Genomic DNA, 18,292 nt, shown 5'->3' on the forward strand with positions numbered 1-18,292 from the left:
TCCTGCTTTCAAATCATACTGTGATAACTACAATAACCACTGGGATATCCTGCCAGACAAAATGGGTTGTCGAAGAAGTACTTTGATTGCATGGGACTTCGTCATTAAATGTACCTTATAGGCCAAGAAGTAATGGCACAACTATTGCGACACTTAAACGATTTCCAAGCGCACTCTTTCAGCATCTCTTAAGGCATGACTTACGTAATAAATTGGCTACTCAATGCTGCCTCCGTCTTCCTGGACTATCAAAGTCCCAATGGTAGGCAGGCTTGAGGCTAGGTAAAGCAACAACAATTTTTTGCAAACTAGAGCTTGCACAGTGGGGAGGTTCATCATAATCTGTTGTAACTTTTGAAAAGCATTCTGTTGTGTGTTTCCCTACTCGAAGCTATGTCTTTTCTTTAATAGCTTCGTAAAAGATGAAGTAATTGATACTAGGCCTGCTATAAATCTCCTAATGTAGGAGACTTTGCCCATAAAACTTTTTAACTTTTTAACCGTGATTGGTGGCTTCATAGTCGCTATCGCCATTGCCTTGGCTGAATCTACATCTATCCCTCTGTTATGGACCAAGAATCCTAAAAAAAAAAAAATCAGCGAATACTCCAAAAGCACACTTCAATGGGTTCATTCTTAGCTTGAAAAGTCTACAGCTTTCGAACACCTTTCTCAGCACCTTGACATAATCTTCTTGCCTTTTGACTTCACCACTATGTCATCCACATAGTCCTCCATTTCTCAAAGCATCATGTCATGAAATATGGCATTCATAATGTTCTGATAAGTAGCACCCGCATTTTTTAGCCCGAAAGGCATCACTGTGTAGTAGAAATTCTCAATGGGCGTTTTAAAGGTAGTCTTTTCTGCATCTTTTGGTTTCATCTGAATCTGATTGTACCCACTGAATCCATCCATAAAGGAGAACATGGCATTCCCCGTGGCAGAATCTATCAACAAGCCCATGTTGGGTAACGAGAATTCGTCCTTGGGACAAACCCAATTAAGATTTCCAAAGTCAACGCAGCATCGTATTTGCACGTTCTTCTTTTTCGAAGGTACAATGTTTGACAGCCACCATGGGTGTTGAATTTGTTTGATAAATCCGACTGCTAACAACTTCTACACTTCTTTTATTATCAGCTCTTCTACTTCGGTGTGAAACACCCTAGTAGGCTAAGCCACTGGTTTGGCCCTGGGATTCACATTGAGCGTCACTACAACAAAATGCATTTTTAGTGATGAAAATTTTCGTCACTAAATGTCCAGTTTTCGTCACCAAGGACTTTTAGTGACGAAATTTTCTTTTTAGCAACGGAATTCATTTCGTCACTACTACCCCGTCGCTAAAGGTCTTAGCGATGAAAAAATTTGTCACTAAAGGTTCGATTAGTTTTTTTTTTTTTTTTTTTTTTTTTTTAAGTTTTAGCAACAAAAATATTTCATCGCTAAAATTTCGTTACTAAAACTATTTCTTAAAAAATTCTGCTATATTTAGCAATGAAATATTTCGTCTCTAAAACAAAAAAAAAAAAAAAAAAAAAATTGTTGCTATATTTGGTGACGGAAAAATTCGTCGCTAAAACTAATTTTTTGTTTTTAATTTTTTCCTATCTTTGATATTAATCTGTAACCTGTCATTACATTATTAAAACCTCACATTTGAATAACACATTTATAATAAAATGATCCATACATTCCTCAAGTAAAAATAAAACAAGTATCCAATTCAATCCATCCATACAAATTGTTTGCAACACATACAATAACACCAGATGTTTTATAACAATACAAAAAGTTTAGCATAATATAATTAGGGCCAAAAGAAGATGTCCTCAAATGTCTTCAAGTAGTGCCAAAAGAAAATGCCCTAAAAGCCACTAATAAGAAATCTGCACAAATATAAAAACAATACTACATTAAAATCATAAAGTAAAAACATTAACTATGTTATAAGAAACATTTCTAACAATGCATTAAGAGTAGGCACACCTATGAATTAAAATCACAACTCCTAATATATAAGTTGTAGAAAGCAAATATAGATTTTCAAATGTAATGTAATACAATTAGTTTCAAATAATGCATTAAAAGTAGTCACCCCATGTAGTGCAACACAATTACTAAGATAAAACACTAACCAATAAGTCTTTTAGCTTGAAGACGAACCACACCCATAGGTAAGGTGAATATTACTTCAACAAAATAAGGACAACTCATGCATAATGTATTTTAACATTTAAGACTATAAGCTACTTAGATGAAGTCCTATCCCATTCATGAATGTACAAGTCTATATTAATACTTAAACAAATATACATTGCACAATCAAACACTCCCAATATCAATTTATACCACCTTATAACACCATGCAAGCCACCCACTTGCTCCATTTCAACAACCCACCACAATACCAATCATCAACATCACAATATATAATGCTTCCAAGTATTGAAAACAATTAAATAATATCCATCACATATAAATCAAAAAAATCCATTCACAATTCCAAAAAATAAGAAACACTCTCAATATGAATTTAAACCACCATATAACACCATACAAGCCACCCACTTGCCCCAACACAACAACCCTCCAAAATACCAATTCTCAATATCACAACATATAATGCTTACAAGTATTAATAACAATTAAATAATATCCATCACAACAATTAAATAATATCCATCACATATAAATCAACAATATCCATTCACAATTCCAAAATATAAGAAACACTCCCAATATGAATTTAAACCTCCTTATAACACCATGCAAGCCACTCGCTTGCTTTAACACAACAACCCACCACAATACCTATTCTCAACAAAACAATATATAATGCTTATAAGTACTGAAAATAATCAAATAATATCCATCACATATAATTCAACAATATCCATTCATAATTCCCAAAAAAATAAGAAACACTCCAAATATGAATTTAAACCACATTATAACACCATACAAGCCACATGCTTGCTCCAACACAACAACCCACCACAATACCAATTATCAACATCACAATATATAATGCTTACAAGTATTGAAAACAATTAAATAATATCCGCCACATATAAATCAACAATATCCATTCACAATTCCAAAAAATAAGAAATGCTCCCAATATAAATTTAAACCACCTTATAACACTATGCAAGTCATCCACTTCCTCCAACACAACAACTCACCATAATTCCCAACAAAACAATATATAATGCTTATAAGTATTGAAAACAATTAAATAATATCTATCACATATAATTTAACAATATCCATTCACAATTCCCAAAACAATAAGAAACACTCCCAATATGAATTTAAACCACCTTATAACACCATGCAAGCTACCCGCTTGTTCCAACGCAACAACCCACCACAAAACCAATTATCAACATCCCAAAATATAATGTTTACAAGAATTTAATAAGAAATTACTTGCTATGCTTAATGCTTAAGCCAGCACACACCTCTACCAAAGAAATCCAAAATGACCACAAACAAATAATGAGTTGCCTACCAAAAACAAAAAAATAAAAAAGTTACTATGCTTGTAAGTTACTAGTAATAATGATGATTTGTAGACAATTGTTTTTTCCTAAACTAGACTTGTATCCATTATCAAACTTATATGTTTTACTATATTTAATAATAACACCTACTATTCAGTTATCATTTCTATAGGCTTGATAAAATAATATAGTCTCAATATGGAAATCAATACATCATAGAACCATTGTTGACTCTAAAGGCTCTCTTTTTCCTTCCTTTTTAGACTTTTAGCATCTCCACAAATAAATGATCATCATTTAAAAGGTGGTTGCACACATTTTAATCAACTTTTACATAAAGTGAAACCAAGTGACCATTCAATGGCATTATAAAAATATTTTAGTAAATGTGTATACAAGTATGTAAGAGTGTGCTAAATTTGGAAAATTATGTAAAATAAGGTGTTATAATCTCTCTTTGAGCTTATTAAACCCCAACGAGGTTACAAAGGAATAGTAACAAGTACAGCATCAATCACATTCTCCATTTTAGCATCCATATCGGATTTTATAGCATTGATTTAAACTTCCAAAATGTCATTTTATTTTGCAAAAAAAAAATAATAATAATAATAATATGTAAAAGCAAAAACAAAAATTCAGAACTCACAAAAAGCAGTCAAATGCAAATGAAGGTGGATGCTCTATGGGTCACTTTAGCTCGGCACCCAAACGCAACACATAAAGTAGTCAAAATTGCTCTCTTACCACCTATAAGCCCCAAAAACCAAACAACATTTCATTAATTAATCATAGAACTTTTTAAATGTTAGTAAAAAAAAGAAAAAAAAGCAATTATGGATTATAATACTAAGATCACCATGCCTGTTTTAGCTTTCTTCTCAGCAAGTGAGACAAAAACTGCATTCTGCAAAACCCCAATAGTAAATAGATTGTCAGATGATGTCTAATACTATATCTATTTATGTTTGGTTGACAAAAAATAAAAGAAAAGCGGGATGAAATATCAAGAATATCAGTCAAACATGTGCAATGCAACGTTTAAGTGCTTGTCAATATTGCCATTTTATTACATCTAATCTTCAAGACATCATATCAAACATTTTTCTAAAACCTCAACTGTCTCCAATCCCACAGCATATAGAGCCTTATCCACTTTCAGAAAATCCTTCAAAAACATTCATAATCTATTTTTTTCCAAAAATCCATTGCATGAGACTCTTTAATATCCTTGTGGGGTCTATGTCCATTACTCATATTGTATTGTAAATAACTGTAGCTTCACAGTTTCCTTCTCTATGCTAATATTTTCATTAAGAAACCATTTTTATTTCATTCAATTGCAAACCCATTCATATTAATCTAACTAAACAACACAAGACCCTAAACTTACATTTCCAAAAATTTCACTCACTCACTTCAATCCAACCAAACAAATACATATTTATACAACTTAGTCTAGCAAACCCATATTCCCAAAAAAGAAAAAAAATCAATAGAATCAATAAAAGAATCATCTAACATGTACAAATTTCAGCTTCCAACATGAAATCTTGCACTAATATCGAAACCAAAAAAAAAACAACATTTATCGAAAAACAAAAAGAAAAACAACAACTAGAGTCAAATGAAATGGAACAAAATTCATATAACACACAAGTATATATATATATATATATATAGGGGGAGAGAGAGAGAATAAAAGACAAAAAGAGATATAGAAAGATAGAAAGAGAGAGAGAGAGGGGGGCTGACACATCGGGAGGTGGGAGAGGGGATCGGTGGCAAAGGGAATGGACAGCGAGGGGATCCCAATGGTAGCAAAAGGAATTGACAACAGCGAACAAAGCGACAGCAGCTAAGGAGCTCAACAGAGAACGGTGGAGAGAGATAGAGAGTAAACAACGTAGAGAGAGAGTGAGGAAAGAAATGTTAGGGTTTGATTAAAAAAACAGAACCGGTTTTATTTATAGTATCAACTATAGCTATGTAAATTTTTCATCACTATTGCCTAATTTTTCATCACAAAAAATCCCAGATTTTTGTTACGCTTTTAGCAACGAAATTAATTTTGTCACTATAAACATGCTTTTAGCAATGAAGTTTAATTTCGTCGCCAAAGAAGCCAAATTTTGTTACAATTTTTAGTGACGAAATTCAGATTTCATCGCTATAGCATACTTTTAATGATGAATTTTGATTTCCTCACCAAAAAACTATAATGAAAAACCTATTTTTGTGTGATTATTTTTAGTGATGATTGTTTTTTGTTGCTGATGCTCCGTTTTAGCGACGAAGTGATTTTTGTCGCTAATATTATTCATAGCAACACCTACAATGATGAAATGTTTCGTCACTAAAAATTTCAACTTTGAGCGACGAAATATTTCATCGCAATTGATTTATAAAGCTCACGCCAAATTTTTCCCCGCTAGCACCCATAATTCAGATCACCTATACGACAAAAATTACTTTTCGTCGCTAAATGTTATAATTATTTTCATTATTAGCGATAAAATCCATATTTCGTTGCTACATCTGTATTTTTAGTGACTAAATATTTCCTCACTAATTTTCGTCACTAAAAACACATTTAGTTGTAGTGGTGTGTACCACCAACCCTAGGTCTAGCGCATTCATTTCGCTATAATCCCATGCAAAAACATCTATAAACTCTTTCAATAACAGGATCAATTCTAACTTTTCCTCCTTTGACAGCTTCGTACTTATCAAGATTGGTCTTGGCTTCTATGGGTCTATGCCCAAGTCGATCTCTTCTAGCTTTTCTTCTACCGTTACTTGTACTTCCTTCTCTACCATGATCCTCTTTTCACCTTCCGTGTTACTTTCTTCCCTTGAACTTTCTTGGGCCACATAGCATACTAGGGTCTTATGCTATGGCTCTTCTCTAGGACCCCCTTGCGTGCTGTAGGTAGGCCCTGCACACCTTCATTATTTATATTTTATCCTTTCATCAGGTGCTTGGACCCTGACGCATCGTGGCGTACTGTCTGGCTCTAGGGTTGGCGCCTTTCTTCTTTTTCTTTTTCATAACAATAACTCCCTTAAATCAAGTTCTAGGTCGTCTTGGATGTCCTCCCACTTAGGAACCAAGGTGCTAGTCAGTTTGGATACTAAACTTTCCCCAGATGGTGCCTACTCGTTGTAGAACATAGTTTCGACTAAGTGAGCATCTGCCTTCTCGAATGGGGATTGGTTTGTTGCAATCTGTATCATTCTGCCATTCAATCTCCCTTTCACGCACTGGTGATAAGTGGACAAAATGAGGTGATGCTTGTGCAACCACGACCTTCTCAGTAATATATGGTACGAAACTTTCGTCTTCACCTCGTGGAATCAAGCCAATGAGGCTATCGAGCCTACCTTTAGCCAAAGTTGTATGTATCCTGCTGTGTACTCACCTTTTCCTCCAAACCCTATCACCTCCAATGGGTATCCTTGAATCTTGTTCTCTGGTATTCCCACTACTTGCAGCATGCTGAGTGGGATAAGATTTACAGAAGCACCTGTGTCAACTAGGGCTCTCTTACAGGAGTCTGATTTATGGAGGCTGCCAAGTAGAGAAGCCTTATGTGGTCTAGGTATCCCACCTTCATGTCTTCATCACTGAAAGTAATCTCGTTGGTATCTTAAAGAAAGGTTCTGTCAGTTCGAGCCTTTGCAGTGAGGCATTCATTTGCTGTAAGCTCTAATTAGTCAAACAATTTTTGAACCGAAAGCTTCTCTTCAAGGTTGTAATGGCTGCGGTTGGCAATGACAGTCTTTCCTATTCGTCTTCGCTTGAGTCTACGCAAATGACAACTACTGCTACCCCCTTCCCTTTGTGATTAGGGAGTGGGTTCCTCTAGACCTCTGGTTGGGACAGTTCAAAGGTCCATTCTTTGATCCTGCAATGCACTAATCTGTGGAATGTCCAACATTTTGTGGTAGCATGCTGCAAGTAATTATGCAGGCAGTAGTATGTGAGTCTCTTCGTTCTTCTTCAGTGGGCTCTCTAGAAACATGATTTGGTTTGAAAACCTCATCTGCAATCCATTTGTCTAAGAGCACATATAGATCATTTGGTATACACGATATTAGTGGAGGGCTCTCATACTCCCTCTCTTCTCACTTCTTTCTCTTCTCACCGGTGGACACTGTCATGGCTTGCAGCATGGATTTCCACTCCTTGGGCTTGTCAGAGTTAGGTCTGACTAATTGGGCCGTCTTCTTGGCCTTCTATAATAGTTGGCAAACTGGGAAATTTCTAGGTTGTCCAGGACAACCCTGTATTCCATAATCATATTGCCCATACATAGTTCCACCAACATCTTCTCCTCGCAATGATCATAGTAATCGAGGGCTATGTCTTTGAACCTCTTGATATATCCCTTGAGATCTTCTCCGCTTCTTTGCTTGGTGCCTTGCAAAGTTACAAACGTCACTATTTCTTCTCCGTGGAAATATTTGGTGCAGAATACATCTACCAAATCATCCCGCATTAGGATTAATCCTGGCTTCAAGACAGTGTACCAGGTATATGCTTAGTCGCATAATGACTTTGAAAACTCTCGGAAGCAAAGGTTGTCATCTGCTCATAGGGACCAAGGGTATCCATAAACTTGCTTACATGCTCGACGACACTTCCCTTTCTGCCATCATACTGTGTGAAGGTTCGTGGCTCGTATCTATCGAGATACGGCTTACTGAGTATCCTCAAGGGATATGAAGGTCTCCTTGAATAAAATCTTTCCTTAGGCGCCTTAGCATTTTTTTGTTCCAGTAGTGCTACTACATCAACCATCGTGACAAAACATTGTTCAGCGTTCTATAGGCCACCACCCATAGGAGTCTCTTCCTTGTTGCCATGTGCTCGGGGTCATGTTGACTCCCCTTTTCCTTCATCTTATCCGCCTTTTACTGGCGAATCTTCTCCATTAGCTATCATTAGGAATGCTATACTGACTACAACATTTCAATAAAGAGGTTAGTATTGTCAGCAGGATTCCTTTATTGCTGTTATGGCCTATCCCCTGCTCCATTGGCACTCTTTGCTTGATTGGGCTGGTGCAGTGTGGCTAGCCTTGGCTCCACCTGTGATGTCACAACACTCATATTCCACATCGTCTTTGATCTTGGGGGCGTAGCTTGCAAGGGATTTGTTCATTTTCCCTATCTTTCTCCCAACTCCTCAATGAAGTCACCAATTTAAATGTGAAGGCCTTTTTGTACTATTGAGCCTTAACTCCTTCTACTGTGCTATGGCCCGTCAGTATGAGGTAAGAGAGTTAGGACTGGCCTTGCTAGAATTGCGCTTCAGCCTAGCTTATGCACAAGTTAGTCTTACCCATCGTAGATGGGTCCTGATATGAGTGCTATGGGCTGGACATAAGACGTGGTCACAACAGGAGTGACTGTTACAAGTATTACGGCAAGAATACACTACAGCAAGATAACTGTGATAATTAAACGTATTAAATGAAGCTAACACCGTAAATAAAGTTAACAGGGTTATAGCAGAACAACAAATCAAGTAGAAATAACACTACAACAGAAAAAGGTAAATAACTTAGTAACTTCTAGCCAAGCAATAAGAATATCATCCAATAAGCATAACCTATGGAACAACTTGTCTGCTAGATTATAGGCTGAGTTTTTCAGCAAAAGCGAACCCAAGAAAGGAACCAAACTCCAATGCGAGTAACCTTAACAAAGGGCTCCTGCCATAGAAGTTACTCACTCTAGGGAAAGGGCCTAAGTGGTTTGAGTTTTGATTTACAATCTTCAGAGAGTGGGTATGTCATAAGGGAGAGAAAAGGTGATCTATTGATGCGTGCCTTTATTCCTATTGCCTTACTTTCTCTCTAGTTTTCTTTCACTCAATCTTTCTACCTTTTCTTTTTCTCTCATTGTTTTCTCTTCTCTATTCTTTCCTACCTGTTGCTTTCTTCCTTCCCCCCTCTTTACTATTCATGGCTACCCCTTTTTATACCGTTTGCTATCATGGAATTTACCCCTTTTATCCCTCAACCGTTTTTGGCTTCTTGTGGGCATCTCTCTAGGACTGCTCACTAACTTGCCGGTTGTCCAGTCATTACCTTTGCCCAAAGTGTGTTAGTTGCACAACTCCCATTTCTAGAAATAATTACTTGTCTTGTTTCTTACTTCTCTCTGTTTTTGTTTCACCTCAATGGATAAGAGTTAAGCTAACTCACCACCTATCTCTATGGCATGCATTAAGTGATCCCAACCCACACTTACCTCTTTTGGGTGAAATACCATCCTAGCAGGACATTCCCCCAAAAAAGCTTAGGCAAGAACCCTAGAATAGACACCATTTTCTCCCCACTGCCAAACCACACCCTTTGAATACATTGACCTATGGCCCACCTCCCATGCATTGGCTGAGTACAAGTAAGTGGTGCCCTGGTCCTTTGTGCAAGTTCCACTCCATCTATGTTTGTCTCCTTCTGGCCTTCACACCATTTCTACTGCTCTTGCGTTGTCTGGTTCTACTGTGCGTACTGGTTTGTGTTTATCCTTTGTGGCGTGAAGGATGCGTGGACTTTTGGGCTTACATTTTCTTCCTTTTATCCCTTCCTGGGTTAGGTATTATTCAAGTGAATGCCTTTGTCTCCATAGCTTGCTGGACCTATGTCTTGTCTCTCTTCTTCATGGTCATGGGCCTTTTAGCCATTAATCCTACCATACTGCTTCATTGTTTTAGCTATGGCATTTGTCTTGCTTTTACTTCTTATTACTCCCGTGGACTTGCTGGCTGGTATTCCTGCTGTATCAACCCATTAATACTCTCCTTTGGGTTTCCTCGATCCATTTACTACATCTTTACCTCTTATCATTCTTATGGGTTTGTTGGCCACCATTCCTGCCCATTGAGTTTATCACTTTATTCATTAGGTTTCCTCGGCCCATTTACTTTTTTTTTTTTTTACCTCCTTTTACTCCCATGGGTTTACTGCTTGATTTTTTAAGCTTCCTCGACCTTTTTACTACATCTTTACCTCTTATTACTCATATGGGCTTATTAGCCCTTATTCTTGCCATGTCAGCCCAATTAAGTTTACCACTTTATTCATTGGGCTTTCTCGGCTCTTTTACTTCTTCTTTACTTCTTGTTACTTTCATGGACCTGTTAGCTATCAATCCTGCCACATCAACCAACTGGGCTTATTACCTCTCTTTTTTTTCCCATTTTGCCCCTCGTTTTCTTCTCATCTCCCTTATTATTGGGTTTCTTCTACTATTGGGCCTTTTGTCAAAAATAGGTATCAACAATCATCCATTTTTTGAAATTTTTTATGTGAAATTTAGCAAGTGTTAAAAAAATAGTTAATTCTTTTTTCATTTTTTCATTTTTTTTAAAAAAAAAAATTAAGATAGTTTATTACTGGATCCCCTATGGCATCTGTCAATAAAACTCGTATTTTCTGTCTTTCTCTATCGTTCAATTAGTACAAGGAATCAATTTCAATAATTTTCTGTGCTGAACTGTGCTCTTGTTGAACTGCAGTGAACCGTGAAATGACAAAACAACCCATAAACTTATGACGTGGCAAATATAGTGGATAGAAGATATACGCCGGCATGCTTCAGATTCCACTCCCTAGTACCAAGAGCCCAAACCTTCTCTCTTTTTTTAGGATTTTTTTTTTTTTTAATTTATACTTTAGACACTACACAGGATTTTATTCTTAGTTTACCGGCTATACCAGGTGTGCATTTTGAATTGTGATATTATTTCTGATACCTTTGGGTCTTAGCCAATAATAAATAATGAAGTTCAGTCAGTCCATAAGTTCTTATAAAAAATCTCCGAATCACATATCATCAGAGTAATATGTTACCACAAGTTGAGGAAAAAGTTAAAAAAATGACAATGACTTCTCTGTCCAACCCTATTACACAAGGGTTTTTTTTTTTTTTGATGAACCCCTATTACACACCGTTATTTGTGTTTAATTTTCAACAAAGATTAATCCTAAACATATAGTCTTAAACATCTCATTCGTGGCCATACACGTGTATAATAGAAAATCTAACGACGACAAGTTACATTAAATAATTACTGCGTTCAAATTTTCAGTCTACAGAGCTTATAAATAAGAGGGTTTGCCACTTTGGGGTGCCATTGTAGTACTAGAAAACTAAGAAGATGGAGGAGAAAGGGAACCATGGAAGAAGGAAAAAGGGAGGGTGGGTCGCAATGCCCTTCATCTTCGGTAAGCTTTCGCAGCACTCAAATCAACAAAATTTTCTCTTTTGCTTCTTTTGTTTTATGAGGATATACTAGTTTTGAATCTTTTGATGATGATTTTTTTTTTTTTTTTTTTGGGTGTGTAGCAAACGAGATTTGTGAGAAGTTGGCTGTGGTAGGATTTAGTACTAATATGATTAACTACTTAACAACACAGCTGCATATGCCAGTAACCAAAGCAGCTAACACCCTCACCAACTTTGGAGGGACTGCAAGCTTGACACCTTTGCTTGGGGCCTTTATCTCTGATGCATTTGTTGGTCGGTTCTGGACCATAACAGTTGCTTCCATCGTATACCAAATAGTAAAGACTCTCTCTCTCTCTCTCTCTCTCTCTCCCTCTCTATAAAAAGAAGTTGAGGTGTAAATATGACATACATCAAGGAGATTCCTATAAAATGCTGAGGTGCTACCAATAATATCCGTGTGATGATATGGAGTGATAAATAGAGAAATAGAGAATATCACTGTTGTGTAAACAAATAGTTTAATAAGTATTACACAATCCCTAAAGATCATTATATGTTTTTTTTTTTTCTTCTTTTGGAAAAAAGAAAAAAAAAATTCTCCATTTTTATATCACGTTCCTTATTTTGACACTGCAAAATGGTTTTTATAAATCTATAGAAATAGAAAAAGAATTTTTAGAAATTCATTTGATTATCTAATCAACTAATTAAGGTAAAAATTCATAGAATTGCCTACTTAATTGAAGAAATTTAAGTGGTTTTCCTTAAAGATGATCTAAACAACAAATAAAAGTTTAGACAATATAGATCAGTTCTATAACAGTCTTTTTCTTTTTTTTTCTTTTTTTTTTTTTAATGAAAGTTCTATAACTGTCTTGATTCTCTAGTATGCATTAGCTGTATGGCATGCTACTTATAACATGTAAGTAACTAGCACCATTAAAAAAAATGACTAACCCCATAAACATTATACTACCAAACCAGAATACTTGCATCAAAATTTTAGTTCAGTTACTTTTTGTCAAGTCTTAAATTTACTGTGCTAATAATAAAAAATATATGATAAAAGGGGAATACGTTATCTTTTTTCTCCCCTTCCTTTCTCGTGTTATCTTCACCTAAGCAAGGAATTTGTTTTCCTCTTAATATGTGTAGGGCATGATTAGCTTAACACTCTCAGCAGTACTGCCACAACTTAGGCCACCCCCATGTAAAGGTGATCAAGAGTGCAGAGAAGCCGATGCCGGACAGGAGGCAATCCTATACATATCTCTCCTACTAGGAGCCATAGGATCGGGTGGGATCCGACCCTGTGTAGTGGCATTCGGGGCAGATCAATTTGATGAGACGGATCCTAAGCAAAACACCAAGACATGGACTTTTTTCAACTGGTACTATTTTGTCATGGGGGCATCCATACTAGTGGCTGTGACCGTTCTTGTTTATATTCAAGATAACGTTGGATGGGGTTGGGGCCTTGGCGTTCCCACCATCGCTATGTTAATTTCAGTTATTACTTTTATTATCGGGTACCCGCTTTACCGGAACTTGGATCCGGTTGGGAGTCCATTTACCCGGTTGGTACAAGTGATTGTGGCCGCCTACAAGAAGAGAAAGCTGCCTATGGTTTATGATCCTAAATTATTATACCAAAATGACGAGCTTGATGCCTCGATTTCTTCGGCAGGGAAACTTGTTCACACTAAGCACATGAAGTAAGTGCCACTTTCTATCTCTCAAAAGTTACGTCAATTAAGGAGGGTTATCTAATTTGGAAATTAGTTGCATCCAAGAGCACTATAGAATTTGGTACTTGGTAGGCTATCATAAACTTTGCACGCGGCTTTTAAAACCTTTCGCCCCCAACTTTTTTTAATACAAAAGAAATTTCCCGCTTGCATCGATCAACTCTAAAAACGGTGTACAAGAAATCCTTGGATATACCCATGAACTTAATTAGAATATGACTCTGTCCGTATTGTTAGAAATAGAAATAGTACATCTCAAGATTAATATTTTAAACCTGAATCTAATAGTACTATATAAATTATCAGATCATTTAAATTATTAAATAACTTGACGGTTTTTATATCTTTAAATTTCTAATATGTAATATGAACCATAAAAGAAATCTATTTCAAATATGAACACCCTTCTTCCTTCCCCACCACTGTTCGTTGATATTTAATTTAGCTAAAAATCCTTCCCTCACTTATCTACTTAGTGTCTCTTAAAAACACTATGATCACGAAGTATAATATATATGTGACATTATCCTCATCTTGTACTTTAATCTTTAATTACAACAACATATGAATTTGTGAGTTCCAGTTAACTCAACTGATAAAATCTCTGATGGTTAAATAAGAGATCTGGGGTTCAATCTCCGCCTACACCAAAAACTGAATGATGTCTTGGTCTGATGACAAAGAGCTATCATCAGGAGTAGATGTCATATGTTGAAACTTTCTAAAAAAAAACAACATATGAATTTGGGAAAAATTTACCATGTATGGGGTGCATGTATTCCCCCTCGCATTTGAGATGGGTTCGTCGACCCCATGTGAAAGGGGGATACATACAATTGATGCACGTAATACCATCTCATGAATATGATCATTAACTATCTTTATATATGATTTGCCAATAGAAACAAAATTTTCTTTTTTCACAGAAATGGAGAGAGAATAGTGATAAACTAGCTAATATCTTGCATTATAATGGTAAGTTTTAGAAAGGTATTCATCCATTGAACATTGATAGAAATCTGATTTCTCTTTTTGGGAAATAAGGAAACAAAATCAATTATTTGAAGTACATCAAATAAAAAGAAACATCAAAACATCTTCACCTAAAATTTTACTCCTACGTATAAGGGGTTTTTTTTTGGCTGAGAAACTTGCATATTTATTTTCACAAAACTAAAAGTTATCCTGGTAAACATTTTTTATAAGTAGTAAACATGAATAATTTTACCAAAATGAAATTGACCCTAGGATGAAAAAGGATTTCCCTTTGTATGATCCACATATATTATTGTCATGCAATAGGAAACAACTTTGTACTGCTTTATGCTGGCAACAAAATTATTTTTTGTTATTTTCCTTTTTGTCTTGGTATGATTGGAATCAATAGAGATCACGGATCACCAATTCGGTGGTTGCATTATCATAATCTATTATGGGGAGAAAATTATCCTCTATGGCTGTCATTTAACTGGAAGCCCACGGACGACTCAATCATTGTCCATGGGTTTATAAAAAAAAAAATCATTGTCCATGAAATGTAGGGGCCGCATTCTTAGAACATGTTGAGCAGCGTGCCACTTTTTATAAACATGTTGATGATCAGCACCACATACTATATATTTCTATCATATCATATACGGTAACCTTTAGGAAATATTAAGAGTCGTCCTAACTCAAATTATTAAGATATGTAATCTGACTCATCCCTACTTATTACCTAATTTCAATGGCCCATCTATTGGAAAAGTCTTTTTTTCTCCCTCTTTCTTCCTTTATATTTTTCTGTCTTCTCTTACATATATTATATTTGTTTTTATTTCCTGTTTTGTTTGAGGTTTAAGAGATTGTAGAGTAATATATATAATATACCCCAACTAAATTAGTAGGTTTTAAAACGTAACATTTTTCATAATTTTTTTACAAGTGATTTATACATAATAAAAGTAATATCAAGATAGATACAATCAAAATAGTACAGTCCAATCAAAATAGGAATATACAGTTAGTGTGAAAAACATCATGTCCATACATTATTCTTACAAAATATATCATATTTATTTGCTATGGAGTTACCAAGTTAATACAGTACTAAGTCGCATACTATTTATAGAAAAACGTGTAGCCTTTTAGTTCTTTCGACTTAAAAGCCCAATGGGCTGTTTCTCAAAATAAAAAAGCCCAATGGGCTTCCTTGTGAGTCATAATTAGGCCCCCTATTTTCAGCCCATGAGAGACCCACCCAGATATTGTCACAGATGACACTTTTGAAGCTAGTAGATTGTACTAATTTCTAGCATGTATATGCTTATTATTACAGGTTCCTTGACAAGGCAGCTATTGTTACAGAAGAAGACAACCTCAAATCTGGGCAAGCACCAAACTTTTGGAGACTAAACACTGTTCATAGAGTGGAAGAATTAAAATCAGTGATCCGAATGGGTCCTATATGGGCTTCAGGCATCCTTCTTATCACAGCCTATGCACAACAAAGCACATTCTCAATTCTACAAGCCAAAACCATGAATAGGCACATCACAAAATCCTTCCAAATCCCTGCTGGCTCCATGACTGTCTTCGCCTATGTCACCATGCTCATCACAATCGCATTTTATGACCGTCTTTTCATTCCCTTGGCTCGCAAATTCACTGGGCTTGACCGTGGCATCACCTTCTTGCATCGAATGGGAATCGGGTTTGTTATCTCCATACTCGCCACTCTAGTTGCCGGGTTTGTGGAAGTGAAGCGTAAAAATGTGGCTTTAGCAGACGGGCTCATCGATCAGCCTCATCCTGCCATCCCTATATCAGTATTTTGGCTTGTACCACAGTATTGCCTTCATGGGATTGCTGAAGCTTTCATGTCCATTGGACATCTTGAGTTTTTCTACGACCAGGCACCAGAAAGCATGAGGAGCACTGCTATGGCATTGTTTTGGTTGGCTATTTCATTTGGGAATTATGTCAGCTCGCTACTGGTTTCCATAGTGCACAAGTTTAGTGCTGGGCCTAATGGATCAAACTGGCTTCGGAATGACAATCTGAGTAAGGGAAAGTTGGAATACTTTTACTGGCTACTCACATTGTTGCAAGTCGTAAATCTTATTTACTACTTGTATTGCGCCAAAATATATACATATAAGCCTGTTCAGGTGCATGGGAAAGAAAGTGGTACTTCTGAAGAAGATGGAGTTGAGCTTGCAAACCGGGTTTAGTTGCAGCTTTAGGCACAGTTGGGGTTCAATACAGTCCAATTGACCCTTTTTTTCTAGCTTCACTCCTTCCAAATGACCTTGCTTGTAGGGAAAATGAGGAGAATATATTCTGTTCAATAATGTGAACGTTAAATAAAGATAGAGTTAAAGTATTAGTTAATATCACTATATAAAAAAGAAGAGTAATGTTATAGTCACAAATTATTATACGAACAGTTTTACAAATTGTTGATATGATAAATCTTTACTTAATTTTTTTTTTTTTTTTTTACGGCAATTAGATAATGGGTGAAGCCAAAGGAAAATTACAGAAAATTTCAAGAGTATAACAAATCCAAACTCATTCGTCTCACATGAAAAATGGATTTCACTATAAATTTAATTAGTGAGATTCATTATTCTATGAGATGAGAAAGTACATTTTAATTGTTTTTTTGAGGCAATTAATATCTTTAACGACAACCTTTTTGCTATCATCATTTTTTTTTTTTTTTGAAGAAACAAACACACACAAGATAAAGAGAATGAGATTCTAGCACAAAAGTACCTTACAAAGTCTACTTAAAAGTTACTGAAACTCTTAAAAGGAATGTGGAGTAAGTTATCACTAAGGAGGAAATTGATGTTCTTGAATAAAATATGGAGAGGCCAAGCCAAAGCTCAACATTGGGCTTTAAGATGATACTTAAAGGCTTTCGGTGTAGTGATAAAGAAATAAAGGTTGCACCTTAGCAAGAAACAGCATTAAGGCCCAATAAAATACTTCATGATGATTGATTAATAGATTAGTAGTTTTGTTACAACAATGCAAGAAAATAAAATTCTCCAGCGATAAGGTAAAATTAAACTGATGGTCCAACCGTCAATTATTGAACAAATTTAAGAAAGTGTTCACTTCAGAAAGTTCTTGTGTGTCTCGGTCAAGGTGGTCCAAGGTACTTTCTACTATTACTATGTCAATATGAGGAAAAATTTTCATTATTACAAACACATTATATCCTTCAATAGAAAAACAAAAAGTAAAGACCAAAGGTTCCATGGTGAGAAGAAAGGGGTTATTTAGCATGATATGAAGGGAGAGAGAGAGACTCCAACTCAAAGCAGCAGATGTTAAGCCAAGATTCTTAGGGAATGTAGGATATGTGCGGGGTAGTAAAGGCTATTTTGAGTGAATGGGTGTGTGAGTTCATAGTAAAATGGAGGCAAATAATGATGAGGCTAAGTCTTTAGTGGGGAAGAAGGTTGTTTTTTACTAATTATGGAGCATTTATGGACTTAGGATTTGCAGAAAAAGTAAAAGGAATGTTTGAGGTTAGGTGAGTGTGGGATTTTAGGGACTAAGAAGGATCATTTATGAGTTAAGGAAACTAATCTACAAGCTGAAATATGGCAAAGCAACAAGAATAACAGAAATTTCAAGAAGGTTGGTGTGTGTGTTGGTGAAACTGATGTGATTACCATTTTATAGTGGAGCTTAGGGGCTGATTAGCAAGAATCCAAAAACGTAGAGCTGATCAACAATAAGAGGGGCTAACTGCACATTCTAGGATTTGGCTATAAAGGGTAGATTTTCTTT

General features: G+C 35.8%; 1 protein-coding gene across 2 annotated transcripts; it reads left to right on the plus strand.

Annotated features, from left to right (window-relative positions):
* The first annotated feature begins 11,619 nt into the window (after nucleotides 1-11,619).
* On the plus strand, nucleotides 11,620-16,925 carry LOC112026448 (protein NRT1/ PTR FAMILY 3.1). Of its 2 annotated transcripts, none has more exons than XM_024059137.2 (4): nucleotides 11,620-11,752; nucleotides 11,874-12,091; nucleotides 12,912-13,471; nucleotides 15,822-16,925. In XM_024059137.2, the coding sequence occupies exons 1-4, from the start codon at nucleotides 11,686-11,688 to the stop codon at nucleotides 16,714-16,716; spliced, it is 1,740 nt and encodes a 579-aa protein (XP_023914905.1). In that variant the 5' UTR covers nucleotides 11,620-11,685; the 3' UTR covers nucleotides 16,717-16,925. The 2 variants fall into 2 exon arrangements, with proteins under 2 accessions (XP_023914905.1, XP_023914906.1); XM_024059138.2 differs by having other exon boundaries at nucleotides 11,635-11,752; nucleotides 11,945-12,091.
* Nucleotides 16,926-18,292: the final 1,367 nt, after the last annotated feature.

The sequence above is a fragment of the Quercus suber genome, unplaced genomic scaffold, assembly GCF_002906115.3.
Source record: "Quercus suber isolate HL8 unplaced genomic scaffold, Cork oak 2.0 scaffold_114, whole genome shotgun sequence".
Lineage (NCBI taxonomy): Eukaryota > Viridiplantae > Streptophyta > Magnoliopsida > Fagales > Fagaceae > Quercus > Quercus suber.

Excerpts from the sequence above, each read along its gene's own strand:
- LOC112026448 (XM_024059137.2), top strand. The coding sequence starts at position 11,686 with ATGGAGGAGAAAGGGAACCATGGAAGAAGGAAAAAGGGAGGGTGGGTC. Across the intron at positions 11,753-11,873 it reads CGCAATGCCCTTCATCTTCG|CAAACGAGATTTGTGAGAAG; the intron begins GTAAGCTTTCGC and ends TTGGGTGTGTAG. Across the intron at positions 13,472-15,821 it reads GTTCACACTAAGCACATGAA|GTTCCTTGACAAGGCAGCTA; the intron begins GTAAGTGCCACT and ends TTATTATTACAG.